Source organism: Brassica rapa, chromosome A06 (assembly GCF_000309985.2).
Source record: "Brassica rapa cultivar Chiifu-401-42 chromosome A06, CAAS_Brap_v3.01, whole genome shotgun sequence".
Taxonomy (NCBI): Eukaryota; Viridiplantae; Streptophyta; class Magnoliopsida; order Brassicales; family Brassicaceae; genus Brassica; species Brassica rapa.
In genome coordinates, this window is record NC_024800.2 from 24,182,012 (window position 1) to 24,208,914 (window position 26,903).

General features: G+C 37.3%; 7 protein-coding genes across 13 annotated transcripts; 2 read left to right on the top strand and 5 right to left on the bottom strand.

The window, feature by feature from the left end:
* Positions 1 to 6: 6 nt before the first annotated feature.
* On the bottom strand, positions 7 to 6,141 carry LOC103874906 (kinesin-like protein KIN-4A). 2 transcript variants are annotated; one of them, XM_009153330.3, is made up of 22 exons: positions 5,636 to 6,141; positions 4,798 to 5,097; positions 4,481 to 4,719; positions 4,206 to 4,387; positions 3,984 to 4,108; positions 3,866 to 3,902; positions 3,697 to 3,788; positions 3,495 to 3,605; positions 3,296 to 3,427; positions 3,003 to 3,206; positions 2,820 to 2,912; positions 2,491 to 2,718; positions 2,343 to 2,423; positions 2,156 to 2,227; positions 1,945 to 2,038; positions 1,743 to 1,774; positions 1,565 to 1,662; positions 1,378 to 1,476; positions 1,088 to 1,309; positions 837 to 999; positions 593 to 745; positions 7 to 494 (listed from the first exon to the last, which is right to left on the bottom strand). In XM_009153330.3, exons 1-22 carry the CDS (start codon positions 5,747 to 5,749, stop codon positions 276 to 278), a joined length of 3,090 nt encoding a protein of 1,029 aa, XP_009151578.2. In that variant the 5' UTR covers positions 5,750 to 6,141; the 3' UTR covers positions 7 to 275. The 2 variants fall into 2 exon arrangements, with proteins under 2 accessions (XP_009151578.2, XP_009151579.2); XM_009153331.3 differs by having other exon boundaries at positions 3,299 to 3,427; positions 5,636 to 6,139.
* A 5,225-nt stretch (positions 6,142 to 11,366) lies between these two features.
* LOC103874905 (protein transport protein Sec24-like CEF) lies at positions 11,367 to 14,750 on the top strand. Of its 3 annotated transcripts, XM_009153329.3 has the most exons (9): positions 11,384 to 11,872; positions 12,016 to 12,093; positions 12,150 to 12,207; positions 12,282 to 12,364; positions 12,704 to 12,781; positions 12,961 to 13,011; positions 13,153 to 13,287; positions 13,377 to 13,986; positions 14,080 to 14,750. In XM_009153329.3, the coding sequence occupies exons 1-9, from the start codon at positions 11,642 to 11,644 to the stop codon at positions 14,577 to 14,579; spliced, it is 1,824 nt and encodes a 607-aa protein (XP_009151577.1). In that variant the 5' UTR covers positions 11,384 to 11,641; the 3' UTR covers positions 14,580 to 14,750. The 3 variants fall into 3 exon arrangements, with proteins under 3 accessions (XP_009151575.1, XP_009151576.1, XP_009151577.1); XM_009153327.3 differs by having other exon boundaries at positions 11,367 to 11,872; positions 13,377 to 14,750; XM_009153328.3 differs by having other exon boundaries at positions 11,377 to 11,872; positions 12,168 to 12,207; positions 13,377 to 14,750.
* Positions 14,751 to 14,790: 40 nt separating this feature from the next.
* Positions 14,791 to 16,154, bottom strand: LOC103874904. Its single transcript, XM_009153326.3, has 4 exons — positions 15,791 to 16,154; positions 15,617 to 15,703; positions 15,241 to 15,413; positions 14,791 to 15,153 (listed from the first exon to the last, which is right to left on the bottom strand). The coding sequence occupies exons 1-4, from the start codon at positions 16,077 to 16,079 to the stop codon at positions 14,959 to 14,961; spliced, it is 744 nt and encodes a 247-aa protein (XP_009151574.1). The 5' UTR covers positions 16,080 to 16,154; the 3' UTR covers positions 14,791 to 14,958.
* Positions 16,155 to 16,193: 39 nt separating this feature from the next.
* LOC103874902 lies at positions 16,194 to 18,445 on the bottom strand. Its single transcript, XM_009153325.3, has 8 exons — positions 17,991 to 18,445; positions 17,526 to 17,663; positions 17,372 to 17,440; positions 17,213 to 17,284; positions 17,047 to 17,129; positions 16,835 to 16,966; positions 16,544 to 16,757; positions 16,194 to 16,417 (listed from the first exon to the last, which is right to left on the bottom strand). The coding sequence occupies exons 1-8, from the start codon at positions 18,384 to 18,386 to the stop codon at positions 16,373 to 16,375; spliced, it is 1,149 nt and encodes a 382-aa protein (XP_009151573.1). The 5' UTR covers positions 18,387 to 18,445; the 3' UTR covers positions 16,194 to 16,372.
* A 183-nt stretch (positions 18,446 to 18,628) lies between these two features.
* LOC117126196 (B3 domain-containing protein REM7-like) lies at positions 18,629 to 20,749 on the top strand. 4 transcript variants are annotated; one of them, XM_033273806.1, is made up of 5 exons: positions 18,629 to 19,050; positions 19,546 to 19,608; positions 19,698 to 19,992; positions 20,075 to 20,160; positions 20,242 to 20,749. In XM_033273806.1, the coding sequence occupies exons 1-5, from the start codon at positions 18,853 to 18,855 to the stop codon at positions 20,539 to 20,541; spliced, it is 942 nt and encodes a 313-aa protein (XP_033129697.1). In that variant the 5' UTR covers positions 18,629 to 18,852; the 3' UTR covers positions 20,542 to 20,749. The 4 variants fall into 4 exon arrangements, with proteins under 4 accessions (XP_033129697.1, XP_033129698.1, XP_033129695.1 ...); XM_033273807.1 differs by having other exon boundaries at positions 20,078 to 20,160; XM_033273804.1 differs by having other exon boundaries at positions 20,075 to 20,749.
* Positions 20,750 to 20,924: 175 nt separating this feature from the next.
* On the bottom strand, positions 20,925 to 21,766 carry LOC117126200. The gene is made up of 2 exons (XM_033273866.1): positions 21,520 to 21,766; positions 20,925 to 21,241 (listed from the first exon to the last, which is right to left on the bottom strand). The coding sequence occupies exons 1-2, from the start codon at positions 21,727 to 21,729 to the stop codon at positions 21,104 to 21,106; spliced, it is 348 nt and encodes a 115-aa protein (XP_033129757.1). The 5' UTR covers positions 21,730 to 21,766; the 3' UTR covers positions 20,925 to 21,103.
* Positions 21,767 to 22,504: 738 nt separating this feature from the next.
* On the bottom strand, positions 22,505 to 25,053 carry LOC117126151. The gene is made up of 2 exons (XM_033273574.1): positions 23,291 to 25,053; positions 22,505 to 23,231 (listed from the first exon to the last, which is right to left on the bottom strand). Exons 1-2 carry the CDS (start codon positions 25,051 to 25,053, stop codon positions 22,505 to 22,507), a joined length of 2,490 nt encoding a protein of 829 aa, XP_033129465.1.
* Positions 25,054 to 26,903: the final 1,850 nt, after the last annotated feature.

The following is a 26,903-nucleotide window of genomic DNA, read 5'->3' on the forward strand; positions in this document are numbered from 1 at the left end:
TGAACAAAAACAAAACTGAACACTAAATAGATATTTTATCATTTACAACAAAACCAGATGATGTTTTATTTCCTTCATGAGCTCCTTTAGTGGATGTATAAGATGTCAATTCTATCAACATGAAAAAAAAGAACAATCTGACTCCTAAAAAGCCTTAAGCTATCTGTTACCTACAACAGCAAGTGATCAGCAGCATCTGCCCGCTCGTCCTGGTGGTTCAATATCACGCAACGTTGAGAGTTTTCCTCCCAAAGTGAAACATAGCAGTAACTTGATCACATGATCTTCTTAGGCAGAGCCTTATGTCGAGATTTAGCCTTGAGAAGTGTTTCGTCACTGTGCCTAATCCACTCGGAGAGCCTCCATGGCTTTTGCCACTTCCATTTGAATTGGACAATCCACTGGTGATGACTTCTCTTCCACCTCCAAAGTTTCCCACTCTGTTGTCCTATGGCTGATAGTTTCCTCATCGATACTTGTCCCATTGGTACCATCTTCACCAAACAAAAAGTACATAACACTCTTAGATACTAAATACTAATAGAGAGCCTGTAATTTCATTGCTCCATCATAAGAATAAAATGAACTAAACCTTCTTGTTTGTATTGATAAATGCAGCAGAGTCTTTCACTTTGCCGTTAGCAATCCCCGGAGTGAATTTGAGCTGTTTTTGTGCTGGCACAGTCATTGGAGAAGGTGTGGTCATGTCCTCAACTAAATGCTTCACTGAACTCGGTGGGGTTCCCTATTACCAACATTTTACATTTCATGTGTTATTTCTCTAACCAAAACTAAACTAAAATATGGATAAGACAGGAGAGGTGGTATAATCTTACAAGTGGAGATGAAGCTAAGGAAGTTGCATGTGCTTGCTCTCTTAACTTAACCTCCTTTTCAGCTTCTTTCCTTCTCAGCTCACTCTGCCTCAGAAGGCCAACAATTTCTTTAAACTGATCTTTCATCTCTTTTATCTCTACATCTTTCTCCCATAACTGGCACCTGCATGATGGATAAAGAAATGAGAAAAGACATGAGTATCTTGACTTGGAGATTAGTTTTCATCAAGGTAGGACGTGTGCGGTGGTACCTTGTTTCCGCAAGAGAGTTGAACATATACTGAAGCAAGTTCTTTGCCTCTCCCATTGATCGTAGCTGGTTCCAACGTCCACGGCTTGTAAAGGCACGCTCACGTTCCTCTGCCTCAGAGAGTTGTGACGCCATTGCCACTAGAGAGTTAGAAGATATCCCTAGCATGTTCTCAAGTGAAGATATTCTCGCCGTCCTTGCATTAGGTGACAACGATGATGCCCTGAAAATAAAAACTTGTAAGCAAAATTAGAAATCAAATGAAAATTCATGTGAGAAAAGAAAAGTAACCTAGCAAAGCCATTCTTTCCTCTTGGAGGACTTAACCCTTTCACTGCAAACTCATCAACTTGTCTTAACACAGACAACTCTTCCGCTAGAGCAGCTCGTCTGAAATTATTATTATTCATCACATGCATAATCAGTAAGTCAACGGTCTTAAATTATTGCAAAGGTCAAATGCATTCGGGGGACATACACATGGCTTTGTTTCTCGTACTCGTGGCGTACTTCATGCACATTCACCATGACTTCCAGCTCATGATCTAGCCACCGCTGCAACGACTTCTCATTGGTCTAAAAGATTAATGAACTGAATTAGATTTCTAAATAATCACAATGATAAAGAAAGAAGGGACTATATGGTCAATCCGCACCTGACCATTTGTTGCAAAGCCATTTGTACCACCTGCATAATTAGTGTTGTACTTTAGAATCTCAAAAGCACAAACAAAAACAACTTTTTTACTTAGAATCTCAGCCAGCTAATTACAAAGACTGTTCAAGTATTTTGCCATTGTTCAAATCACAGAACATCAACTATCAAAATCATTTAAAGTGTTCGGTTATAAGTCATACCTGAGTGTTCACGAGGAGAAGATTTCCGAGCTTCCAACAACTCTTTTAACCTCTTGGTAGCCATTGCAGCCTCTTCTGTTTTCCTCTGAAGAACCTGAGAGTGCAAATTTTATTTAACTTCACAGCTGAATCTTCTTTTTTAAGTTTTTTTTTTTAAAGTATCTTTCGGAGACCATGGCATATAACTCAAGGTAAATTATCTTGCGCATACCATTTTCTGGCGCTGATTTAAAGCTTGCAGCTTATGCCTTTCATACTCACTCTTTCTCCCTTCTTTCCGTAACTGTGTTGGCCAGTGAAACATTTAAATATAAAAGTACATTTAAGAGTCAAAGATCATTTAAGAGAACAATTCTTGTGGAAGAAATGTTCAAAGGACGTAAGCAAGGCAAAGGTACCTGCAAAAGTTCCTTCTCCCGGGAGGCTTTCCACTGCCGAAACTGTTCTGCTTCCTGTTTCATTCTGTGCTGCAGCTGGACCTATAAAACCCAAGGAAGATAATCAAACCAAATGCATTTGAATGAAAACATGTGACATGAGTATTACCTTTTGTGCCTTGATAGATTGAATTTCATCCTGTAACCTCTTAGCCGCGTCATCACTCTTTTGTTTCTGCTTCAGTAGCTGAACCTGGCTCTCTTGCTTTTTCTTAAGGTCTTGAATCTGTGCTTCAAGCGATTTAAGATTCTGAGCATGCACATCTTCCAACTTCTGTGCTTGGCCATCAGAAGAAGCAAGGTTCTCAATTTCAGCCAACAAACGGTTTCTCTCTTCCTGAAAAGAAAGACAAAAAAAAAACAGTTCAACAATTCTCTTTTCATGAAACTTTCAGGAGGAAAGAAAACAATGAGCACCATATGCACACTTTATTCTACCTGAACCGATTTCTTCTCATCCTCCACCTCTGCAATTTTCTTTCCAAAATGTTGCTTTAGCGCAGCCGGATCATCAAAAAGCTTCATTTCAGACTGTTTTCATAAATTTGACTATGTAGTTATGGACAAGAACAAATCTCAAACCCTCTTTAAAAATTAAAATAACAAGTAAATAAAAGAGACCTCTTTTTCCTCTAGACGGCGGTTCAGTTCATGCAACTCTTTGTCCATACTATTTTGCAAAAGCTTGTGCTCCCACTCCTTTGCCTCTTCGTCTACTTCCCTTGAATCACCCGTAGTGGCTTCAACCATGGGGTAATTAGACGACTCTATGCTGTGCAAGCTCCTTTTTAGCCCATCAGGTCTGCCCGAGCCCACAATCTCATCCTGTACACCAAATAGTGAAACACCTTTATAACAATAAACAGACATGGTATCTACATATATGTTAGACAATGTATCAGTTTAGAAACTACTACAGCTTGTATGTCTTTAAAGTCTTTTTCAGAAGGTTCCTCTACACCACCACATCTGCTTCGGTACTCATGAAGTTCACGGCAAAGGTCTTCATTAGCAGTTTCAAGGGAAGCAATCCTTTCCTTAAGAACCTATATCATCATCACACACACTCTTAACCTCAAACTCTAAAAACCATACACTAAAGGTTAAACATACCTGAAGCTCTGCACATGAGGATCCTCCATTACGTAAGGAGAGCTCTGCCTGCAAGTATTCGAGCTGTTGGCGCATTTTTAGCATCTCACTGGACACAGGATCTCTATTAACCTGTTTTTTTTTTAATATCAAAAAAAAAATAGAGTAATCTTTCAATAATTAGTCTCATCTATTGACTATAATGAATATCAGAATAGCTTACAACAGGTTTGTTCCGGATGTTTCGAGCACGGTTTGCATATTTAAGAGTGTTAAGTGTTTCCTCCGCATTGATATCTGCAGGACTGATGCAAGCTGCAACCCGAACAGCAAGCATTAGAGATATCAAACGAACACTAACCAAACTGTAAAGGACTGATGAAAGCTGTTACCTATCATTACAGTTCTGCTGTTGCCCCCAAGTGAATCCTAAAAGGTTTTAACATGCAAAAGTTTTGAGAAAGGAGCAAACACTGAGAGCAATGAGATATTTTGAAAAATAAATAATACCTGCAAAAGACGTGTAAGTTTACTGTCTCTGTAAGGAACATGGGCACCATCTTTACGCTTTTTCTCATCTCCAAGCGCACTGATGACATTACCAAGCGCAAGAAGGCCTTTGTTTATGTGTACTCCTGGTGAAAAACGAATCAAACTTCCATTACAGCACAGCGATCAAAAAAACTCTTTTATTACTGGACTTATGACAAAATGCAACAAAAGAACACTAACCTTCTTTAAATCTCATACCGTCAGAGCCAGTTCGTTTGGCTCGTTCTGAACCAGCAAGGTCTACTAGGTGCAACTTCGCACACAGATACTCTTCTTTCAAGCTACCGTTTTCAGAAGAATCTGTATTATTATTAACCTTGCGCATTTGCTCCACGGAGATAGTGAAAATGGCATGTGAACGACTACATAAAGATACAAGAAAATGAAAAAAAAACAGACTTGTAATGATTGATTTGCACATATATAACAACAAACACAAGGTTATTATAACTCACCTTGACTGATTGTTCATGTTAGTACTACCAGTAGCTCTGCTGACCGACCCTTGGTCGAGACAAGCAGCCATCTCTTTGAGAGTACTCACACTTACTTCCGTGGATCCTGCTAACGTGATAACACCGTTGGATGATTCTCTGATCTGTATCGGTGGCTTCCCAGGAACATGTGCCACCTTAGTGTCTGACTTGTTAATAGTGGAAGGATCCAGCAAGTCTTGCACCTCTTCTTTATGAATCTACCAAATAAATAAAAAACATTAAATATTCAGATTACAAAACGCTCAAAACACGCTTCAGCTTTGTTTAAAACCAACCTCGATGAAAGAAACGTGTATCTGAAACTCGATATGATCCTTGAGAGTCTCGATCTTGGTGAAAAGAGCGTTCATAACTTGAGGTACGATCCCTGTTTGGGTGCTGTTGTCTCCGCAGCCAGTGCCCATTGTGTATGTTTTGCCGGAACCAGTCTGGCCATAAGCAAGAACCGTGGCGTTGTATCCTTGGAATAAGCCGTCAACGAGGGGTGCAGCACATTCTTGGTACATTTCAGTAGATGGAGAGCAAGTGCTTCCGTATACATGATCGAACGTAAAAGAATGTGATCCAATTTGTACCTGTATCAGAAACACAATCCAAAAAAGGAAACACTTGATTATCATTACATTCAAAGCTGATGTTTGATTATAATTGCATTCAAAGCCATGTACTTTTTGATTATATCTTAAAAACCCAACAAGTAAATTGCTTAATTGTTTGGATTTGAGTCATTTGACCATTCATGTATTCAAGCAAATGACAGCAAAAACCATAAAGACTTAATCTTTTGTGTCGGAAGAGTCTCAGTCTTGTGAGTAAAACTAATTAAGGGCATAAATTAAGATGTAATAGTTGCAATATTTATCCTAAAGAAACAGAATTTGACTAAGTCAAACATGCATAAGAAAGAGAAAGATAATCTCACTGATTCTAAACATCTACAAGATCTAGATCTCAGGGAGAAACACAGTTCCGATGAAAATGCTAATTACTTTGGAAAATAATTTTATAAAAAGAAAGAGACTTTTTGTATTTGTTTTTGAAGAACAGATTAAGAACACAGACAGAAAGCTGTGACATTGTCCGAAGCTGGACACAATAAAAAAAGAACAGTACCTGTGGTTTACCGGAAACGACAGTGACACAATCTTTACAACCTTGAAGCCGTTCGTCGCCGATGAGCGGTCTGATGTGGACAGCAACTTTAACAGAACAATCATCTGATTCCATTTGATGAAAGAGTGATCTGAAAATCGAGAGAGAATGTGTGTGTGAAGCAGAGAGAAGAAGAAGAGAGGTGGGAGTTTGCAGCAGACAAATGTTAGTTTGATGATGTGTGTTTTGGAGAGAGAGAGAGAGGTAAGGGTAGAAATGGAATTTAGAAAGATTGAAAAAGAATTGGCGAGAGGAGTGCTTAACTGCAACGACAATAACCTTTTTAACTTCCCTTAGGCTTCACTCCTTTGCTTACTATCTCTCTCGAGACCAAAACGGACCGACGTGACTTTACTTTCACTCTTTCCCGTTTTAACCCCTCTCCAATGTCTTTCTTTCTGTAGAGGAGAGAATGAGTTTTCTGACAAAAGGTGGTGGAGGAATGAGATCGGAATGGTTTACTTTATTGCATGTGCCATTAGCCTACTCTTTATTAAGTGGGTTGTCTATTATTTACATACCAAATTATTCTAGCTATTTATGTCACAATATAGCTTTAGGTTTTGCCTCTTCATTTAAAGTAAAAAAGATCGTGCAATAGCTAGTAAAGATCATGTAGAAAAAGTATAATAAGAGTATTAACATAACTATCTGAAAAGTTAGATAATACCAGTGGCTAAGCTATGATTTTTTTTTGAGAAAAAGACTAGGATAGCACCAAACCAAAGTAGCACTCAAGGTTCAAAGTCACAAAAATAGGTTTCATTAAAGAGGTAAATATACACTTATACTCTTTGGGTTAATTAATCCAAACCTTAGGGTTTAGAGTTAAGGGGTGGGGTTTTGGAATTAGGGTTTAAAATTTTATAAAAAAAAAATACTAAAATAAAAAATAAAAATTTTAAAAACAGTTTTAAAAAGTATTTTTAAATTATAAAAAGAAAATTTGAAAAAAAAATAAAAAAAAAAAATTTCGAAAAAAAAATTATAAAAATTTCGAATCTGAAAACATATAATCTGAAACTATAAAAAAAAAATCTTTTTTCATTTTTTTATTTTTATTTTATTTATTTTTATTTATTTTTGTTTGTTTATTTAATTTTAAACCAAGGGTATTAGGGATATTTTATCCTTTAATGAATGTCATTTTGTGACTTTCTCCTTCTAGTGCTATTTTTGAGACATAAACTTCAAAAGATGCTATTATTGACAATTGCCCCTTTTTTTTAGTGAGGGCCCTTTTATTGATTACAAAATAAAAAAAAAAAATTAGATCTTAATGCACTTTAATAATTTATTATATTTAAGATATCCATAAATCGTTTTGATTATATTATCTGTTTATGTATTTTCATAGTACGAAAAAACACATGCATACTCTTTAATAGTAGGGTGTGTATAGATATAACTACCTACGCGTACAATTGTACATACTCATAGTGATTTATTACATGAGCTTTATGGTTTGGAGTTAGATTTTTTTTTTCCGGCATATAAGAAAGGCCAATGGTTGCTTAAAAAAAAGAAAGAAAGAAAGGCCAATGTCCAGTGATGTGCTTACCTAAACTCCAACTACATTCATCTTATTTTCTTTGTTGGAAGTCCTTAAAGTAGCAACCTTCTGTGTATAGAATCATGATTAACAAACTAAGTCTCAAGTTTTGGTTAAAGGTTTGACATCCAAATCTAAATTGTTTATGTTCAGGTAGCTGTTAGATATTGAGAGATAAGAAAAACATACACCGCCACAAAGAAAAATAAGGGTTGGCGACGTTGACGTAATCCTGAAGCAAAAAGACGGCCATGATATTCTTTTCCATATATTGATGGGAAGATGAGAACATTATCACTACAAAGTCTACAACAATATCAGTGACAACTACAAGTGATATTAAAAATGTTAGATGTACAAGTAACCATATAGTTGATGCAAACCTTGACATTTAACTCAAGAAAAAATTAGTGGACACAGTCGTTGACAAAAAGGGTCATATTTTCTTTTTTGAAAGTATAACGCGCAGAATAAAATATAAAGGAAAAAACGCAAAGGAAGACTTTTAGGGAAGGGTCCACGAGGAGGGACAATGCGAGCTGGCGGTGGAATCGTGGTCACGTGCCTGTAGCAATGGGGTCCCTAAAGTATTAGGCGGCTTTATGGGCAAGTCACTGCTCTCCAAGAGCCTCTCCTCATCTCCAATCATATTTTCCTTCAGTAACATTTCTCATCGAATGTCATTTTCTTTTGTAACGTTTGGGTTGCGTCTATTCTTAAGCATACGACATGCATCGGTCTGTGTTAAGTGGAGAAGATGACGCATTGTTATTTGTTTGTTACCAACAAATTGAATCTACATTTACTAGAAACGTGAAACCAGTTGTCGTAAATAAAATAAAGTAGTGTATTTTAGTAGTGAGAGCATCTCTAAGCCTCACTCCATATATTTTAGAGCGAGAAATTTAATAACAAACAAAATAAAAATATTACTTCATTTATAGAATAATAATAATATTTTTATTTTTTGTATTCTATTTTAGAATAAAATATAGAATAAAATTAGAAATGCTCAGAAGAATAATTTGGAACATGGAATAAATCTGTTTATCATGTGTAGCATTTAAAGTGTTAATACTTATCCGGTTTGAATTTGGATTTAGGTTTATGCAATTTACATTGAAATCTAGTTGCAAATGATCTGGATATTTTTGGTATTAGTCAAAGACATTTAATCCGAGTCATGAAGTGTGATATTCAGTCTATTCTATAATAGTAATGCACTAGGTAATAACTCGCGTCTTGCGTGGAATGTGATTATTAGCTTAGTTATTTTTAATAAAAATACATTAAATTTGTCTAATCAGGATATTGGTTCGGTTTTAGTTTTTTTTTGGTTTTTAACCTTTTAAAATATAACTATTATTTTAAATTAATATTCATTTTAGTTTATTATGTTAAAATGCTTGATTTTTTGGATTTTTTCCGATAAAAATCAAAAATTAATATTATTTATTTATTTTCATGTTATGAATTTTAGATAGTCGGCATGTTAAACCAATAGTTTTATATTATAGTTTCTAAATAGATAATAGTTTAAGAAAAAGAAAAAAAATTAAGACAAATCATATCACTATAATTTAGTCGGTAGTGAAAGAAGCATTAAAAAAAAATATTTCAACTTTCAAAAAAATTAGATATTTCAGTTGTGGTGAATACTTAGTTACAAGATGCTCACATCAATATGCACATGTATTTATATGTAAAAAGTGTGTAAAAATAGTTGAGAAACATATAAAAATATTGTTAATTAATATTAAATGATATTTTTGTTCAAAATAATACATGAAAGATAAAATTAAAATTAATTTAAAATAAAAAGGCCTTGACATTAGTCATTTTTTTTCATATAAAGAAAATAAAATTGTATTCGTAAATAGGGCTGGACACAGATCGAATATTTGGGTATTTGAAAGCATTCGTATCGATTCGATCTTTAGCCACCTAGATATTCGGTGACTCGGATATCCAAAATATTTTAGAATTTTAAAGAATATCTGATTTGATCCGTAAATATTAAAAATAATTGAAACATTTAATAATAACATTTTATTACAAAAAATACATTATTTAACTTTTTAAATTCTAGTATCTAATAATAAATATAATTCACTAAAATATTGTAAAACTGATATAAAGTATAATATATAACGTATATATATAATTCTTTACATATATGTATCTATATATGCATATTACAGATCGAATTAGATATATGTTCCTAAAAATATTAATATTTGTGATTTATTTTTTTTGGATATTGTATTTTAGTATTTGATTTGTTTCGTAGGGTTTTGGATATCCAGATGTTTTGGTTCAAATCAAAACGGATAACGAATCAAATCAAAATTTATGAATATTTTACTCAATTTTATCCGTAAATAATAAAAATAATATATATATATATATATAGTTTGGTTTTTTTTATATATAAATTTTATATTTAAAAAAATGCAAAGTACATAGTGTGTGAATACATGAAGAAAGTGTGAATACGTTAACATATTTCGAGCTGACCGAATAATCGATAAGGTTTTATAAATACTGTACTGAAAAAGAAAAAACGTGAAATCAGTAAACAATTGAATTTGTTCGTCGTCTGGATAAACTCGATCCAAATGGATAGAAAGCAAATATGCAAGCCTAAAACCAATCTCGTTTAATAACAAAAATGTATACAAAGTGGCCCAATCTGAAAACTTTTACTCTAATAAAAGGGCCTAACAACATAATGAAAAGGGCTCGTAGAAAACACTATCTTGATTGTACCTGCCACAGGTCAAATACACGCTACATGAGTGCACATGACAAAGTTAGGAGGGGAGAAGACGAACTAATTGTTGGGATTGTGAAATCCCGTGTCCAACTCTGTATTATCCGATTACTACGATATTGTCTACTTTGGGCCTAATTAGCAAGCCCGCATGGATTTACTTTTGGTTTCCATCCCAAAAGGCCTCGTACTATTAGAGTTGGACATCTCTTTATATATTAGACACTCCTTGTCTAATTCTCCAATGTGGGACTTAGTTTGTTATATCACATTCTTCTCTTCAAACTAAGGATCATATTCATCTCGTGTCCCACAACTGACTTCCAGAATCTTCTGACTTGATTTCTGCCACACACCTCTCATTCCTAACTCATAGGATACCCATTCATCACTCATTTATCACTCAAAGGATATTTCGATCTTTCTTGCAGATTTCTCGTCAACCGGCTCTAATTACAAGACATCCCATGATTTCTACAAATCTTTCTTTGTACTTTATAATATGGACGATGTCGTGCTTACGAAATTTACAAATTACTAATTTACTATGGTACAAATATAAACAAATTGCTCAGATTTGATGAACATAATTGTTCATCTAGTCGATTGGTATTTGCTTCCAAATTCATTTCATTTTATCTTTTATGAAACATATTTCAAGATTTAGCTTTTCTCATGCTTTTTTTTAATCATTTGTTGTTATATTGATTACAAACTGGATTAGCCACAAAACATGTTAGAACGACTATCGTAATGAAACGACACCATAATATAGAGCCAGCGGTTTAAAAATACAACTCTTGAACCATAAACCAGCGATTGCACAAATATAACTCCAGAGACAAAATCACACTTTGACACACTTAAACTAACATGCAAAGACTACAAAAACATAGCCAATAACATAAAATACCGACGACCAAACATTCTAGATAAGACTCAAACCCAACCATAAAGAAAACAAACCGGGCCGATAATTTATGGATAACTGTTGCGGTAGATTGTGCCTCATAAGAACTTCTGCTCCATTTAAGGGCTTCTGTTCTACTGACCCTCTCCAAAACCAATTAAAAGCATTTCCAACTCTACTTTATTTTTCACTAAGTTTAGAATTAAAAATGCTCTAATAGTACAATTTTTTCTCATTCTATAATAGAGTGAAAAATAGGTTTACTCTAAATATAGAGTAATTTGTTTTTTTTTTTGTTCATCACTCTATTTTCTACTCTAAAATATAGTACCATTAGAACAAATTCAAACTTTATTATATAGTTACTCTATTTTAGAGCAAAAAAATAGAATAAATTATTAGAGATGGTCTAAAACTCGTCATTGGACTTTGAACAAAGATTACTACGCGTCTTCTACACGCCTCTGTTCCATTCGCCACTGGATTTTGTAGAAGCTCACCACGCGCCTCAACACCACGGCAGAGCAAACAAAATGACTAATGACGGGGAAAAAAACTTTATAATATACAGCAGAAAATAAAAGTAATAAAAAACATAACGCCCTTTCTCCAAAACCCTTAAACGATCCAATAACAATCGCTAACGTGATTCTCAGATCGACGGGGAACAATCTCCGCCGCGACATTCACCTCCATCGACTCCTCCCTCCCTCCGCCGCAACGCAATCGAAGATGACATCTACCACTACCGCTCCGAAGATCTCAATGTTCGGTGCCAAGTCCGGATTCGTAATCCCTAAAAACAAGTTATCCGGATCACTGATCCCCATTTTTCAACGCGGCGGAGGAGGCGCCGGTAAGGATAACGGAACGCTCGCGAAGCTAGGGAAGAGGAAGACTAAGTGGGGACCTGATTTGACGCAAGACGTTGCAGTCAAGAAAGGCAGAGTCTTGGCTTACCAGGTTAGAATCCAAATCACAGTATTGCTCAAGAAAGGGCTTACTAGGTTAGACTCGAAGCTATTCATCAACGTTGGAATCAATCAATTGTATTTGCATTTGGATTGCTTCAAGAACACTCTTGTGTTTTGGTTTCTTTTGAGCAGAAACGTTTGGATCAAATCACACAGCAGTTGGAATCAGGAACTCATGAGGCCGAGGCTGATAGGGAAACGAACAGTGATGTAAGTGATCTTTCATCACTTCTTGTTATTCGGTTTCTCTAGCTATTTAAAGATAGTGTTTGTTTCCTGTCAAGATTGCTGAACATCTGGAGTTGGAGAAACGTGAAGCAATTGGTATGTTGGAGTTTCCTTGTTCCATCTTCATGTTGGCTTTTCCTTTGAGTGATATGTAGCTTCTTTAATTATAGGGGAGATACTTGAGTTGAATCCGAGGTTCAAGGCTCCACCTGACTATAAGCCAGTGCTGAAAGAAGCTAGATTGCCCATCGATGTAAGTTCTTACTTGACTAGAAAATTTAAAAGCTTTTTCAAATCTTGCGTTTGTGTGTTCTCATGTTAAGATTTGTAGAATTGTTAAACCTTACTACCTCACAGAAGCTAGAAAGTCTTGTAGATTTGTTTTAGAGATGGCTCATACAGTATTTTTGATTGAGCATTTAAAAAGCTATTGGCTTTCAGTGGCCTTTATTTATTTTTCTTGTCACCGGCGGGTTTGATGTATAATGCTGCTTCAACCTGCATAACAATCTTTTGGATTCTGTTTTCTTAGAGCCATGTAACAAATTCAGCTATTTGGGAGCTGATATTGTATGGACTTATGCTTTTGCAGGTCAAGGAACATTCTGATTTTAGCTTTCTAAGTCTCATATTTGGTTCCCAAGGTGATACTCAGAAACAGCTCGAAAAAGTAAGTCACCTACTAATGTCATCGCTACTATTCGCAGCTACAGTTTCATATATCGGCCTTGTGTTAACAGCCTTTTGTGTCTCTCTCTCACATTTTTTACTTGCTTTGTTCTTAACCCAAATTGATTACTATTCACTTTGACCATGTATACCAGCTAACTCGTTTCATTATTGGAACAGGAGACTGGAGCCAAAGTGCAAGTTTTTGGTACTAAAACAGGAGGAGAGAAGGTAAAATTGGAATAAGCCATCTTCGAGATAACCATAACAGACTCTCATTATTGTTACTCTGCCTCTCCATGCTTGTCCTTAAAACTTCTCAGTATTCTCATTTCCAAGGTTTATTAATCGGAATTTTCTTCACTTACGCAGGTTGAACTCACTCCTTCAGATGAAAATGAGATCCAGACGTCCTGGGAAGAGTTATATTTTCAGATATCATCTGATATTTACGAAAAAGTAGATGCAGCTATTGCTGTAATTGAGCTGCTTATCTCTTCAGTGTCTGTGAGTCGCTAGAGCTTCTATAAGATATTTAGAAGTATGATATAGCATCTGTGCTTTAACTTATCAGATTATACCATTTTCCCTTGCAGGGAAATACAGAAGCTGGGGCTGCTCCTTCATCTTCTAAATCTGAAGACGTTTCAACCCTTCCAGGCAACATCAACGCGACTACTACAGACCCAAACTCTGAACATCCCACTGACAACTCTGTACAACCACCACAAGCTCAATTCGAAGATTATGGTTCCTCTTTACCATTGGCTTCAAATCAAGTTCCATTTCATCCACCTCTTAATCCCTCTGTTCCAAGTCTTGGTAATCGTATCCCGGATCAAGAACAGCCAACCAATCCTCTTTTTGCTCAGCAACCAATTCCATTTCATCAAAACACATCATTACGTCCTGACTTTCAAGGCCCTCGTCCACCAGATCTATTTTCTTTTAACCTTTCCAGCACACCAAGGCCCTACTCCGTGGTCCAACCAGGTTTTTCGACTGTGCCTCCATATTCTGGCAGTCAGATACAACCACTAGGACCACGATCTACAATGAGGCCGTCGACCCTATCCACTTTCCAACCCGTACCTAACAGTGGATTTAGACCACCGCTGTTGCCGGAAATGGTTTCAAGCAACATGTCCCAGTCAGTACGGCCTCTGGCTCCTAACCTCAGTCTACATCCGGTAGCTCATCAGCCAGGTACTGAAATACCATCAGTTCCCTTTCCCTCTGGTATCAGTCTGAAACATCTAACAGAATATGTTTCTGGTGGTTCTCTGCGTCCCATGTCAGTGTCACCATATGTTTCTGGCAGGCTTGCTGGTCCTCTTCCTACTTATCCTTCCACAAATACAGCTCCAAGGACATTTCAAGGCGATTTCGTTTTCCATCCACAATCCCATATATCTCCTAGACCCAACTCTCAAACAGTTCATCTCCCTCCTCTGGTATTTCGAGCCCCATCCGTCAGTCCAGCCTCCCAACATTTTGGGCAAAGCTTCACAAGATCACAGCACTTTGGGAGGCAGATGGATCAACCCCTGAGCCACCTGCCTGGACCATTTCACGGTAACGTGAGATCTTCAAACTTGCAGAGCTTTAGACCTCCATTGCCTCGGGTGATGCCTAGGAACTTCCCTGAAGCTCAGTTCCCGCAGCGTTCTGCACTTTTCCCTCCAAGACCAGTGTTCCATAATGATAACCTGAACCCAAATGGCCAACCACAGATTCGACACAGGTCTAACGCAGGTGTGCATCAAGTATATGATCCTTTTTCACCTAGTGACGCATGATGACCGGTTAGTGTTTTTTTTCATTACTGAGGAAAAAGAGATACCATTCGATATAATTTTCCTAACAGAAAGTTTCAAAGCATTGGCTTTGTCTTTTCCATGTATAAATGTTTGTTTTTGTGAATTTAATGGTAAAATTGAAAATCGTTACAGAAAATTCATTTGTGCTTATTTTTTTTCCTTTTGTTGTTGTGTTATTTGAGTGTTTGAGTATGTCGAAACTTGTCTGTACCTTAAAATGATCTTACAATCATGATAATGATAGTTATATGTGCTTGACGAGAAGCTAACAGTTTGATAGCGTCATAAGATGGCAGAGTATGTACAGATTTTGGAATTAGACACATAGTGGAACACTCTCTCTGAGTACCAGATGGGTTCAAACGTTGGGGCCTGACCTAAGAACCTTTTCCAGCTTCTCGGCCTTAAGGTAATCATTCTCTGTAAGCGGACCGGCTGGAAAAGGTGTGATCTCAACCACCAAATGCGGAGTTGGTAACTCATCAAACAGAGCTCTCACGTTGTTGCAACATACGCTTTGACCATGCGCACTCTCCCGCCGTATTTGACAACCCTGCAGTAGTGTCTCAATATGGTTCTTTTACTCAAAGCAGAGAGAGAGAGAAACAAGTGCAGGTTATTATATGTGTTTATTGTTAACCTTGTGAGATGTTGCATCCCTAAAGTGGTCATCATCTGAGAGAAGAGATGCAATGGCTTTGAGCAAACGGTTTCCTTCGCCTTTGGAAGGTACCCTGTAGTTCCTTCTTAGTGTTCCTTTTGTCGTTGGGTGCCATTTGCTCACCAGCTTCCTCTTATCTGCTGCATCCTTGTCTGAGCATTTAAAATATATATAAAGACTTGTCTCAAACTCCACATTTAGCCAGGATAGATTCATTGACTAAACCAACCATCTATCTTCCTATCTAAAAAGGTTATATAATTCATTTGTATGTGAAGTTGGATCAAAGCTCTACACTTGAACACAAATCCTATATATGACAAGAATGGGTCAGAGTAAGTGTTGAAACTTAAACCTGGTTTGCCCTTGATGTTCTGAATCCACTTAGAGAAACCAAGATCCGCACCATCATCTTCAACATAAACACCACCACTTTCCAACCCTGAGATGACCCAACAACATTAAATCAAAAATCAAAACGATAGAAGCAAAAAACATTTTCAAAAACAACCATAGAGAAGGTTTTAACCAGAAACGATGGGGTTAGACTTGGATCCAGCTAAACCAGCTTTGACAAGCGCGTAAAAGACACAAACTCGACCAGCCCACAAGACAGGGGTCTCGAGCAAGGAAGCACGAGCAGACCCATTTGAGGCTTTCTTCGTGGAACGAAAGATCCGTTGGAAAGTTGTTAACTTGGAATCAGGAAAGATTGACTTTTTAAGAAGTAAACCAGAGGAAGGCTTGAAGAGAGTAGGAACCGTTGAGTGGGATCTCAAGTAGGACACTGAAGCTGCTTGAACCAGTGTCAGTGGCATTGCTTCTTCTTGGTTTGGTCGGCTGAAAAGTAAAGTCCTTTACGGAAGCAAATGGGTAGGACTGGAACTATTTTCTAAGTGGATCAACTCAAACGACGCCGTTTCGCTTCTATGTAAGTCAAAAGTCCTCTCTTTTATGTTTTGTATCCAAAGTATACAGCTTTTCATTGAACCAAAAAGACAAAAGTATACAACTTTTCTATCTTCGAGTGTGGTGATCTTACAATGAAGTAAACTGAGTCTCTACATACAATATGGTAACTTTGGTAACGTTTGGCCAAGCAGAGAGCTAGCTAATCCAAGCTGAACTCCTCAAGCCATATGATAACTTCGTTCCTCTGCAAATGCAAAGGTAGATTACAAGTAACAGCTTAGAGTCAAACGATTGTATAAATGTTCACAAAAAGAGTAACATATGGTTTCTAACTAGACATCAAAGATTTACTAGAGGTTGGAACCATTACCATTATGAAGTTCCATGTTCGTCCTGGATCATTGTAACGAGCAAGCATACAACCCGTCTTAGCTTTAAGACCATCTTTACTCAAACTCTTCCTCAGTTCATTCTCTTTTGCCCGGACAACATCCTCTGTCGGTTTCCCACTGAACTTCACTGCCGCAGCAAACCCTCCTTCTAGCTTCTTCAAGTTTATCTTTTCTTCATTAGGCATCGGTAAGCTATATAGGGATAAGCAACCAAACAATCAACCTTTTTTACTCAGTACTCAGCAGTTCCATCATCAACTAATCTTTACCTGCTGAGATCTTTTCCAGATGGAATGACAATTTGTACTGACACTGCAGAGAGCTCAGGATCTGTAGCTTGGGTGAACACTGGTGTTGTCATTGGTATTTTCTCCATCGTCGCGTTTTTCCCAAATATGTACCTTCATAAGTCACATTTATCATCACAACATTTCAAGAAGAGTTTATGGACTACAACAAAAGAAATTGCTTAAACTCTCACCCTGCTACATTGTTGAAACCTGAGGAGCCAGAGAGCTTGTCACCATTTGTCTCCACTACTATAAAAGGTTCATACTTTCTCACCTGCCACACAATTACAATCAAACTTTAGTCCTAGCATCACATTCTCTATACAATCTTAACCACAAAGGAAGACGCTATGCAACCTCATAGTTTGCTGTTCTCTTCAGTATCTGATACTTTGGAGTTTCCAAATCAGGCGTTTTATACACCCGTAACTGCCATAAAAAGTAAATTTTTTTTCAACTCACTTGCAAGAGATGGTTAGTTCATGGCAAGAAAGCAAAATGAGACAAGCCAGCCACCTGCTTAAACACATCAACAAGACCTTCAAAAGAGAAGTAGTCATTGTTACTGACAGAGTCCCACAAGTCCTGCACATTAAGCTGTTACTAAGTAGACCACACACACAACAAAGAAGACTCCACAAGATTAAAAAGACTATGCCTTAAACCATACCAGATGGCTGCAAAATTTCTTAGTTTCTGGATTAACAGCCATGATTGATAACCCTGTGAACACAAGCTCTGGCTTCCACGGTAAAAGCGAGAACTTCATTACCATAGTCCATCTTGTAGTTATCTCGTATGGACCTGTCTATAGCAGATGCATCAGTCCAGCATCATAAATGGTAGCAAAAGAGCTTATCTTTAATCTGTGGTTAACTTCATTTCCTCTGTTTCTAATATACAATCATTGAGAAAGAGCTTATCTTTACAATCTCTAATATAGTATCACAGCAACGAAGCGCTAAGAGATCATTTTATTATTCGTTCTGATTCCATCTAAGGCACTAAAGTGTTCAACTTTGCATCAGAATCAGTGGTCTAATAGGAAATGAGAGAAGCCACTTTCGAAAAACAGAGTAAAGTCTTGAACTTTGCATCAGAAACAGAGTAAAGTTAAGAGCTTTAGCAAAAAGACCTGTTTAGCCCAGTGAAGTTGAAAATCAGGAGTGAAGAGATTCTTCAAGAGAGAGATGTTGAAGAGATATCCACTTATAGTGTCGTGCTTGGTGATGGGGTCTCTGAACTTCACGCGCTCGTCGTAGGCCTTCGGATCGATCCCTTGGTCGTCGAAAAGGTGGGGAAGATCCTTGTATAGGAACCCGACGAGCTGTTCCATGTCCACCGTCGATGTTGGAGTCGTTTCGTTGCCCACTTGAAGACTCATACAAGGCCGCAGCCGAGACGTTAAGTTGCGTTGTCGCCGTGGGAGAGGGAGGTAATGAGTGGTGGTTACATGCCGCCGGTGATCGCTACCAGCGGCGGTGATGATTGGCCGGTGAAAGTGGCCGGAGAGCTGAGCAGCTGTGGCCATAGATGTTTTTTGATAGAAGTTTGTGTCTCTCTGTGTTCTGCTTTTATTACTGGTGCTTGTTGGCTATTGCTACACCAATCGTTTTGCTTTATGTTTTATTTTCAATACGACGTTGTTTTGATGTTTGGAAAAAGGTTTTTTTAATACTGATTTTTTTATTACAAAATTAATAGTATTATTTAAAGATGATTTTATAACAGACAAATCTATTTATGACGAAGATTCATGTCTGGCGGGGACATCATCTCCTATACCCACCCAGCTATATCTCTAATCTCCGTAAGACATGAAAACAAAACAAAAATGGTAAGTTAAATAAAAAGCCGGAAATTACATTTAACCCTAGAACATTTGAAGTATTTACCGGTTGTACCTACCTTAACCAAAGGAATAACCGAATTGAGTTGAACCACGAACCAATCCCTAATTTCGACCCGAAATTAAAACATAACCGTCCAAAAACCGAATGGTACCAATTCCCTATCTTAAATCCCCAAACCAGACCCGATTCCCTCTCATTTTCGGGAAGCCCTTCCCTCTCTCGACACTTCGGCGACACAACCGAGGGAGATCCCCGCTACCCCCACCAGCGACGGCCAATTCCACCGAAGAGGAGACTCCTGACCAGCAACGGCCAATCCCACCGATAGCGACACAACCGAAGGTATGTCTTCCTCGTCGGTTCTGTTTCTCCATCGATCGAGTTTACCATTTTTATGAAGAAACTACAAAACGTCGGTTCATTTCTTTAGGGTTGGAGAAAACGTCGGCTTTGTTTAGTGTTGCTTAGGGTTTTTTAGATGGCGACACCACCAAATGGTTAATTAAGTTGCTTAGGGTTTTTTAGATTCGGTCCATCGATCGAGTGACGGCTTTGCTTAGCGTATTTGATTGATTGAGTTCATGAATTAGATCTGTTGATCGAGTTCATGACGCTAGTTTTGGTTATATCGAGTGCATGATGCTTGATTGAGAATTTTATGCTAGCTCAGTCGATGGAGTTCATGATGCTTGATTGAGTTCATTTGCTAGTTTTCGGTTTTAGCAAATGGTTAAATAAAACTGAAAATGATATAGAATGATATAGATTTGGTCTGTGACTTTAGCAAGTTCCTTGACATGCGTCTAACTTTGTCTAGCTTTTGTTTCTTGTTTGCAGATGGTGCAACCGCAAGAACCTCATTTCTTCCAACCTTTGCTTCCTGGATTCCAGACTCACTTGGTAAACACACTCTCTGTATTGCCTTTTCTTGATTGCAAGAACCTGATTTCTTCCTTGTTTGTGTAACTTACCTCAAATCTTGATTGCAGACAATACCCATTGTATTTTTCTCCAAGCACATCCAAGGGAAGACGAATGGGAACACATGGACACTAACATCCGACGCTATGGATCAAACATGGCAAGTGATACAAGAAGAGAGGCGACTCACCCGAGGTTGGAAGGAGTTCGCTGAGGCACATGACCTTCGAATAGGAGACATTGTCATCTTCAAACTCAAAGGTTCCATGGTCTTTCACGTCACTCCCTTTGGTCCGAGCTGCTGTGACATCCAGTACACATATCCCAACTCAATGGAAGAAGCCCATGACCACCAGAACAATAGTAAGTGTGATTCAAAGTCACCGCACTAGCATAGGTTACTTATGAGGTTTTTTGAAGTTGTTGTTTGTTTCTTGTGTTTCAGCAGGAACAGGGGCTAGGTTTTCTTACTCGTGGGACTACTGTTTTAAGGCTGAGGTCACGGATTCTAATGTCCGTGAAGACAAACTTGTGAGTGAAACGAGTGTTCTTTTGTGTACTTACACATCTTTATGTTGTTCTGACACATATGTTTATGTTCTTTTGTTGCAGAATCTCCCTGTGGGGGCTACTGGTTGTAATGCTCTGAACAAAGAATGCAAGAAGGCGAAACTAGTGAACATAGAGGGAAAGGCGTGGAATGTGTCAATGCGATTTAACGAATCAGGCGGCTTCTACTACATCAAAGGGTGGAGAAAGTTCTGTGCTGAAAACAAATGCCACATTGGAGACAGCTTTGTCTTCAATGTGGTTGGAGATGGGAACACTTTGCCATTGATGTGTGTCTGTTCTCCAAGTAAGGAGTGTCTTAAATCTGCAGGTGACATTGCTTCTTCCTCCCGGGTGAACTAGGAAGATCATGTGTTCTAGTTGGGGACGCGTCTATGTTGGTTGTGACTTGATCTTAAGAGCACAATGTCTTGTGCTTTGAACTTATTTTGTGTGTCTTTTATATGTTTGCTTTTTGGTACTTTCAACTTGTTATTTTGATTTGATGGTACTTTGAACTTGTTATTTCGGTTTGATGTTGCAAACTTTTAGTTAATCATTTTCATGTCAATTAGTTATATAGAGTTTCGACTTTTGGTTAATCATTTTCACGTCCTGAATGATAATATAGATTTGGTCTGTGACTTTAGTTAATCATTTTTCGACTTTTAGTTAATCATTTTCTTGATTTTGGTTTGATGTTGCAAACTTGTTATTTTAGTATAATGTCACAAGACACACGCATAGAGAAGTAAACCACAAAACACATAAACATTAGATAGATAGTTTAAGTCATAAGACACACACATAGAGTCATAAGACACACACATAGAGAAGGAAAGTAGCAACATGGATCAAAGTACCATCATAAGACATAGAACAACAACAACTTAGAACAACAACAACTTAGAGCAACAAGATGGGATCATGGACGGTGGAGTTGGTAAAGCTGAGCCTTGAGGCGATCAATCTCCTCAGCCATCTCTTTGACACGGTCTACTAACTTAGTAACCTCGTCCTGAATCGCGATCACCCACGGCGTACGAAAGTGGAGACCATTATTCTGCACAAGTTTTATCACAAGTTATACAAGTTTTTCAAGTTTTCCAGTTTTACCAGTTTCCTAGTTTTCCTAGTTTTCTAGTTTTTTCTAGTTTTTCTAGTTTTTTCTAGTTTTTCTAGTTTTCCTAGTTTTTTCTAGTTTTTCTAGTTTTTCTAGTTTTCCTAGTTTTCCTAGTTTTCCTAGTTTTCCTAGTTTTCCTAGCAAGTTATGCAAGTTTTACCTGCTTAGCAGGTTCTAGTTATACAAGTTTTACCAGTTTTGCACAACATGAAAATTACCTCAAAGTTTTTGCAGGTGAAGTACCTCCTTCCAGGTTGCGTATCAAAATCATTGGGAAACTTGTTACACGGAGATACCTCGGGAATGATACCTCCACCACACGGGCACTTGGTCGGGACGCCGTACTGCGCATCAGCCACGAAACCAAGCATGTCGTTGTGTCTCTTCAAGGCCTTCATGTGACTGTACTCCTCGTCGGGATGAGTCATGCTTCAGTTATTACTGTCAGAGAGAAATGGGAGAAACCGAAAGAGATCGAGAGAGAGGAATGAGGGATGGAGTGGAGTGGAGAGAGAGAGAGAGAGAGAGATGGCTCGGTAAAGAAGGGGGAGGAGGGAGAGAAGTAGAGGGATGGAGTGGAGAGAGAGAGAGATGGGACGTGACATAGAGGGGAAATGGAAGAAAATAGAGAAAGAAAATGAAAATAGTTAAAATAATTAAAATAATTATTTTCCCTCATATGTTTTGGCGCCAATGTAATTTCATTTCCCTCCCCGAAATTTGTTCTTAGTTTTACATAAGATACTAGTTTTACGAGATTTGCTCATAGTTGTACTTTCTGTGGTTTATAATTTATTCAGTGTTACCAGTGCTTTCAGTTTGGTTTTCTTGTTTTACTTTCGATTTTAGTACTTGAACATGATATTTATCTTGTTCACTGCACAAATATTTGGGAAACAAACATTACCTGATAATCTCTTTTGTGACATGTTCTTCATTCACAAAGTGTGAGTGAAACTATAAGGTTTATTATGGAGATAGTAAGAGTTTTCATAATTTTTGAGAAAGTTTTGAAAAAAACATGTTTAATTGAATTATTAGTCAGACTAGAGTAATCATAATAGTAAATGTCATAACGAATCAAGTTTCCATCTACATAATAATAATGTCACACTCGAAACACAATGCAGTTTTACAAAGATGATAAAATAGTTTTCCAGAGTTTTCCAAAAAAAATACAAATTACAGAGTAACAAGTTGTGGTTAGGCCGTGTTCTGCTCTGAAGGGCTTGAACCATTTCCAAATAACAGCCAATTGAAACCAAAATTTTGCCTAGGCCGCTTTTTGTTCTGTGTCCTCCTACGGCGTTCTCCACCAGATGGAAGTCTATTAACTCTTTTCCTTCCCTTCCGCTTGATAGGATCCGGAGGTATGATCTTCAGCTCCCTGATGTGATCCGGGACTTCCCATACAGACATGTCTGGCACAGCATAAATTGTCCTGCAATACGCCAATGCCCACAGTTCCGTCCAATAGTATTTTGAGCACAACTCATGATATACTATGTTGATATCACGGCTCCTACCACCCCCATTATCCACCTCATTAGTGTAATAGATATAAGCAGCCAGTCCGTGCAGACAAGGAATCTTTTCATAATCCCACACCTTGCAAGTACAAGTTTTGGCAATCAAGTTCGTCAAAAACATCTTCCCATGACTATCCTTGACCTCGTACTCTAGCTCATAACTATTAAGCTCCCGCACAGGTAGCGTTCGCGCAAGAACCCATAGATCGTGCAAGTAGTTCTCAACCAGAGGCACTAGCATGGTACCCAATGATTGTGAAACAGCATCCTTCCGACGTTGATTAAACCAATCAGAGAATGTCCTAATGATACAATCCAGCATTGGTATCAAGGCCCACCTCCTTGCCTCTCTAAACACTTTGTTCATTGATTCCACGCTGTTGCTTGTGTCCAAGTTGTACCTGTCACGTGGAAAAAAACCCTTGCCCATTTGTCTTTTTCAGTTTTCTCCTCCACATACGTGTAAGCTGAAGGGAACCTTAGCTTAAATCTTTCGTAAGCAGCATTGAAATCAGCCATTGTGTACATCTTTCCCAACTCCATGAATCTATGCCCGACTACATCTTTGGTGACGTTAGAAGCATGCCCTTTAACATTTTCCTTCAAATGCCATAAACAATGACCATGGTGAGCCTGAGGGTACACGTTTGCTATTGCAAATATCAGACTTGGATTTCTATCACTCATGAAAACCAGTTCAGAAGAGTCTGGTATAACGCTTCTAAGCATCTCAAAAAACCAGGTCCAACTAGCATGATTCTCTCCATCAAGTACAGCAAACGCAAGTGGATAGCAATGACGGTTAGGATCTTGAGCTTTGGCAAAAATTAGAACACCCCCATATCCGTTCTTCAGCCATGTTGCATCGACAACAATCACTTTTCTCATAACTGCAAACCCTTCAATGCAAGCTCCCAACGCTATGAAGAGGTACTTGAATTTACCTGAGTCATCCAATTTCACACTAGTTTTTGTTCCCGTGTTCATTTTCTCTAACATGAACAAATAGCTATACATCATCCTGTAGCTATCTTCCGGACTACCACGTGTATCACAAGAAGCCAAATTCTTTCCACGCAATGCTGTGGAGTAGGATATCATGACACCAAGTTTGGACTTAACCAGAGCCTTAATATCTTTTGGAGTTGGAGTTTGCACATCTCCTGGGAATTCCTCATTCAAAAAACTTGCCACTACTTCTGCTGACGCTCTTCTCTTGTCGTTGCTGTCACTTTGTTGTGTCCGCGAGCATGTATGCATCTTCGTGTAGCTTTTTATTGAGAAAATTTCTGTCCCAGCAATCCTTGAAGCTCGTATTACCCATTTGCAGTCAGCTTGCGAACATGTTATCACCAATCGATTTCGATCTGACTTTTTAGTGACATAACGATAACATTCACAATATGCAGCTCTATCCACCATCTCCTGAATTGCCTTCTTACTTGGAAATTCGTCATGTTTATTAAGACTCAAACCATCGCCCCATTCCTCTATACAACTACTCCGTACTATTGCAGGTGGCTCTTCAACATACTTATCGGCGGTTGGATGTACGGTATCAGTCTCCGCAGCCGTTTCATTCTCCGCAGCCGTTTCATTCTCCGTAGCAGTATCATTCTCCATACCAGTATCAGTTTCCGCAGCCGTATCATTCTCCATACCTTTATCAGTCTCCGCAGCCGTATCATTCTCCATACCTGTATCAGTCTCCGCAGCCGTATCAGTCTCCGCAGCCGTATCAGTCTCCATACCAGTATCAGTCTCCATACCAGTACCAGTCTCTTTAGCACTCACCTCGTTATTCCCCTGGTTCTCACCAACGTACAATGTAATGGCATTAGGTCCAACTTCATGTTCCAATAGCTGCAAATCGTTGTAGTTCATACCAACAGAACTTTTACCCGCTATCGAAAGTTTATCTTGTGGTCTCGCTCCCGACCTTTCACTACTCTCCACAACCAAAAGACATCTTTGGTTCTCTTTATCGACACATCCGAGGTAAACATAAAGATCGTCATCATCAGCAATAGTTACAGCTTTCTTGCAACGTATCACCATCGGAATGTAGCTCAATTTCAGTTTTTCCTTACGTTCATCCAACCCAAGCTTCTTATATATCTTTTCATGTAACATTGACAACGTCACATCCTCCACTGATGCCTTCACAGATATACCATACATGCAGTCTTCATATGTAAAATGTACGAATACGTTATTGGTCATTCTATCCTGCCAAAAATATCGCACAAGATCAACAAAAACAAAGTTATACCAGTTGTTCGAGTTTTCCTAGTTATTCCACTTTTCTCAGTTTTCCAACAATAATCCAAAACACTAGGTTTCGAATCGCATCTATCAACGTTTAATTCAACCACATTAATGCATTTTATACCAAATCGCTATACTAATTGACCCATCAACTAAACAATGCCGTTGTGCATTGCTCCTAGCTCGATTCCAAATACATGCATTTCTCAAGAGAAGTTGGGGGACCTGAGTTTACCTGCAATACCCAACTCTAGACCTCCGGAAACACTTTGAAAATGGAGGAGGAGGAGAGAAGCTGCGGCGACAGAGCCGGATGGGGGAGCGGGGATGGGGGAGGGAGCTGCTCGGGGAGGGGAGCGGGGGGAGCTGCGGGGGGGGAGGAAGAAGATTAAGCTTTTCTCAATTAATTTTTTTTTAATAAAACCATTAACCAAACTTCCCAAACCAACGATTTCAATCACAAACCCAACCCAATCACATTACAATTTTCGATTTTCATTCAACCCATCCCCCCAAATCAAGGTCAGTTTAGTCTTTCCACAATTCATTAAAGAGTTATGGGTATAGATGATTTTAGTAGGTATAGGAGATTGAGTGATGAGGAGGATGGACAAATGAGGTGATGTCCCTGTCTGGCGGTTCTATCTATACCACATTTTGTATAAAAAAAAGAGTTTCCATTAATAATTGATGATAAATTGTGTTTTCTAGAATTTAAAATCAAAATATTCGATGTAAAAATATTTCTGAACTCTTGATCAAAAGGTTTTTGTTATATACTAGGGATTAACCCGGGCTACGCCCGGGATTTTTATTTTTTTTTTTAATTTAAGTTGTTAAATTATTTATATTTAGTTTATGATATATATTTATATAAATGTTAAGATGCATGTCATAATTAAAATTTATTTTTAAATTTTAACACGTTAAAGTAACATATTTTTTACTATTTAAATATTTTTTGTAATTTTGTTGGTTATCTAGTTATCATATTTAGCAAAACTATCTGTTGAGTATTTGAATAAATGTTTTAGATATTTAATTAAACTGCAGAGTATTTTCGGTTCGACCACATGCTCAACAATCTATCGATCCGTAAAAAGATGGACGATCTCCTTGGCCAGGTAAGTAAAATTTTAGCAAAATATCTTTGATTTTCAAATATTAAGTATATAACTATTCTTTTGAATATTTTTTTTTAATTGTATTTTTTGATTAAATTATTGTATTATAATGTTTATGTAAATATTTTTTGTGATGTTTGAATTTGTGTTGTTCGTATACTTAACCTAGATGATATTGATGTTTAACAATTTATTGTTGTCCGGAAATAGAAAATAATGATATATCAAAAAGTATCTAATACTTGTTAAATGATAGTATAATGTAAATTACATCCATTATTTGAAAATAACCATTTGTTGTTTTTTTTTTTTAAATCAGAAATTATTTTTATTTAAAAACATTATTCATATATAATATATTAGTTTAAGTTTGGAAGATTAATCTATATATATAAATTATGTATATTTAAAAAAAAATTTAAGATATTATATATTGAGTAACTGAATAAAAGCTGAATTTCTTATCTTGAAAATCAAATATTTATATTTTTGTCTTCATGTTGTACTCATATTTATAACTCAGTATGTTTTTTAAAAACTTAGTTTTAAGTAATAAACGAATTTAATAAATTAAATTCATCCCCTATATGTTCTGTAAACTATATTTGAAAACTCTCTAAAATTATATTTTAAGCATAATATTACTATTATTTAATTTAAGTTATTTTAAGCATAATATAT

Bases quoted from the DNA above. Each gene is read 5' to 3' on its own strand.
- LOC103874905 (XM_009153327.3), top strand. From the start codon at position 11,642: ATGACATCTACCACTACCGCTCCGAAGATCTCAATGTTCGGTGCCAAG. The intron at 12,094-12,149 runs GTAAGTGATCTT...ATTTAAAGATAG, and splicing joins ATAGGGAAACGAACAGTGAT to TGTTTGTTTCCTGTCAAGAT. The intron at 13,012-13,152 runs GTAAAATTGGAA...TCACTTACGCAG, and splicing joins CTAAAACAGGAGGAGAGAAG to GTTGAACTCACTCCTTCAGA.
- LOC117126196 (XM_033273804.1), top strand. From the start codon at position 18,853: ATGGTACCAATTCCCTATCTTAAATCCCCAAACCAGACCCGATTCCCT. The intron at 19,609-19,697 runs GTAAACACACTC...TCTTGATTGCAG, and splicing joins CTGGATTCCAGACTCACTTG to ACAATACCCATTGTATTTTT. The intron at 19,993-20,074 runs GTAAGTGTGATT...CTTGTGTTTCAG, and splicing joins CCATGACCACCAGAACAATA to CAGGAACAGGGGCTAGGTTT.
- LOC117126151 (XM_033273574.1), bottom strand. From the start codon at position 25,053: ATGACCAATAACGTATTCGTACATTTTACATATGAAGACTGCATGTAT. The intron at 23,232-23,290 runs GTATGTGGAGGA...TCCACGTGACAG, and splicing joins AGGTTCCCTTCAGCTTACAC to GTACAACTTGGACACAAGCA.
- LOC117126200 (XM_033273866.1), bottom strand. From the start codon at position 21,729: ATGACTCATCCCGACGAGGAGTACAGTCACATGAAGGCCTTGAAGAGA. The intron at 21,242-21,519 runs GTAATTTTCATG...AAACTTGTGCAG, and splicing joins TCACCTGCAAAAACTTTGAG to AATAATGGTCTCCACTTTCG.
- LOC103874904 (XM_009153326.3), bottom strand. From the start codon at position 16,079: ATGCCACTGACACTGGTTCAAGCAGCTTCAGTGTCCTACTTGAGATCC. The intron at 15,704-15,790 runs GTTAAAACCTTC...GGGTCATCTCAG, and splicing joins GTCTAACCCCATCGTTTCTG to GGTTGGAAAGTGGTGGTGTT. The intron at 15,414-15,616 runs GTTTAAGTTTCA...TTAAATGCTCAG, and splicing joins GAACATCAAGGGCAAACCAG to ACAAGGATGCAGCAGATAAG.
- LOC103874906 (XM_009153330.3), bottom strand. From the start codon at position 5,749: ATGGAATCAGATGATTGTTCTGTTAAAGTTGCTGTCCACATCAGACCG. The intron at 1,775-1,944 runs GTATGACTTATA...CTAATTATGCAG, and splicing joins TTCTCCTCGTGAACACTCAG to GTGGTACAAATGGCTTTGCA. The intron at 1,000-1,087 runs GTACCACCGCAC...TCCATCATGCAG, and splicing joins AACTCTCTTGCGGAAACAAG to GTGCCAGTTATGGGAGAAAG.
- LOC103874902 (XM_009153325.3), bottom strand. From the start codon at position 18,386: ATGGCCACAGCTGCTCAGCTCTCCGGCCACTTTCACCGGCCAATCATC. The intron at 17,130-17,212 runs GTTGCATAGCGT...ATTGTGTGGCAG, and splicing joins AGAGAACAGCAAACTATGAG to GTGAGAAAGTATGAACCTTT. The intron at 16,967-17,046 runs GTGAGAGTTTAA...TGACTTATGAAG, and splicing joins GGTTTCAACAATGTAGCAGG to GTACATATTTGGGAAAAACG.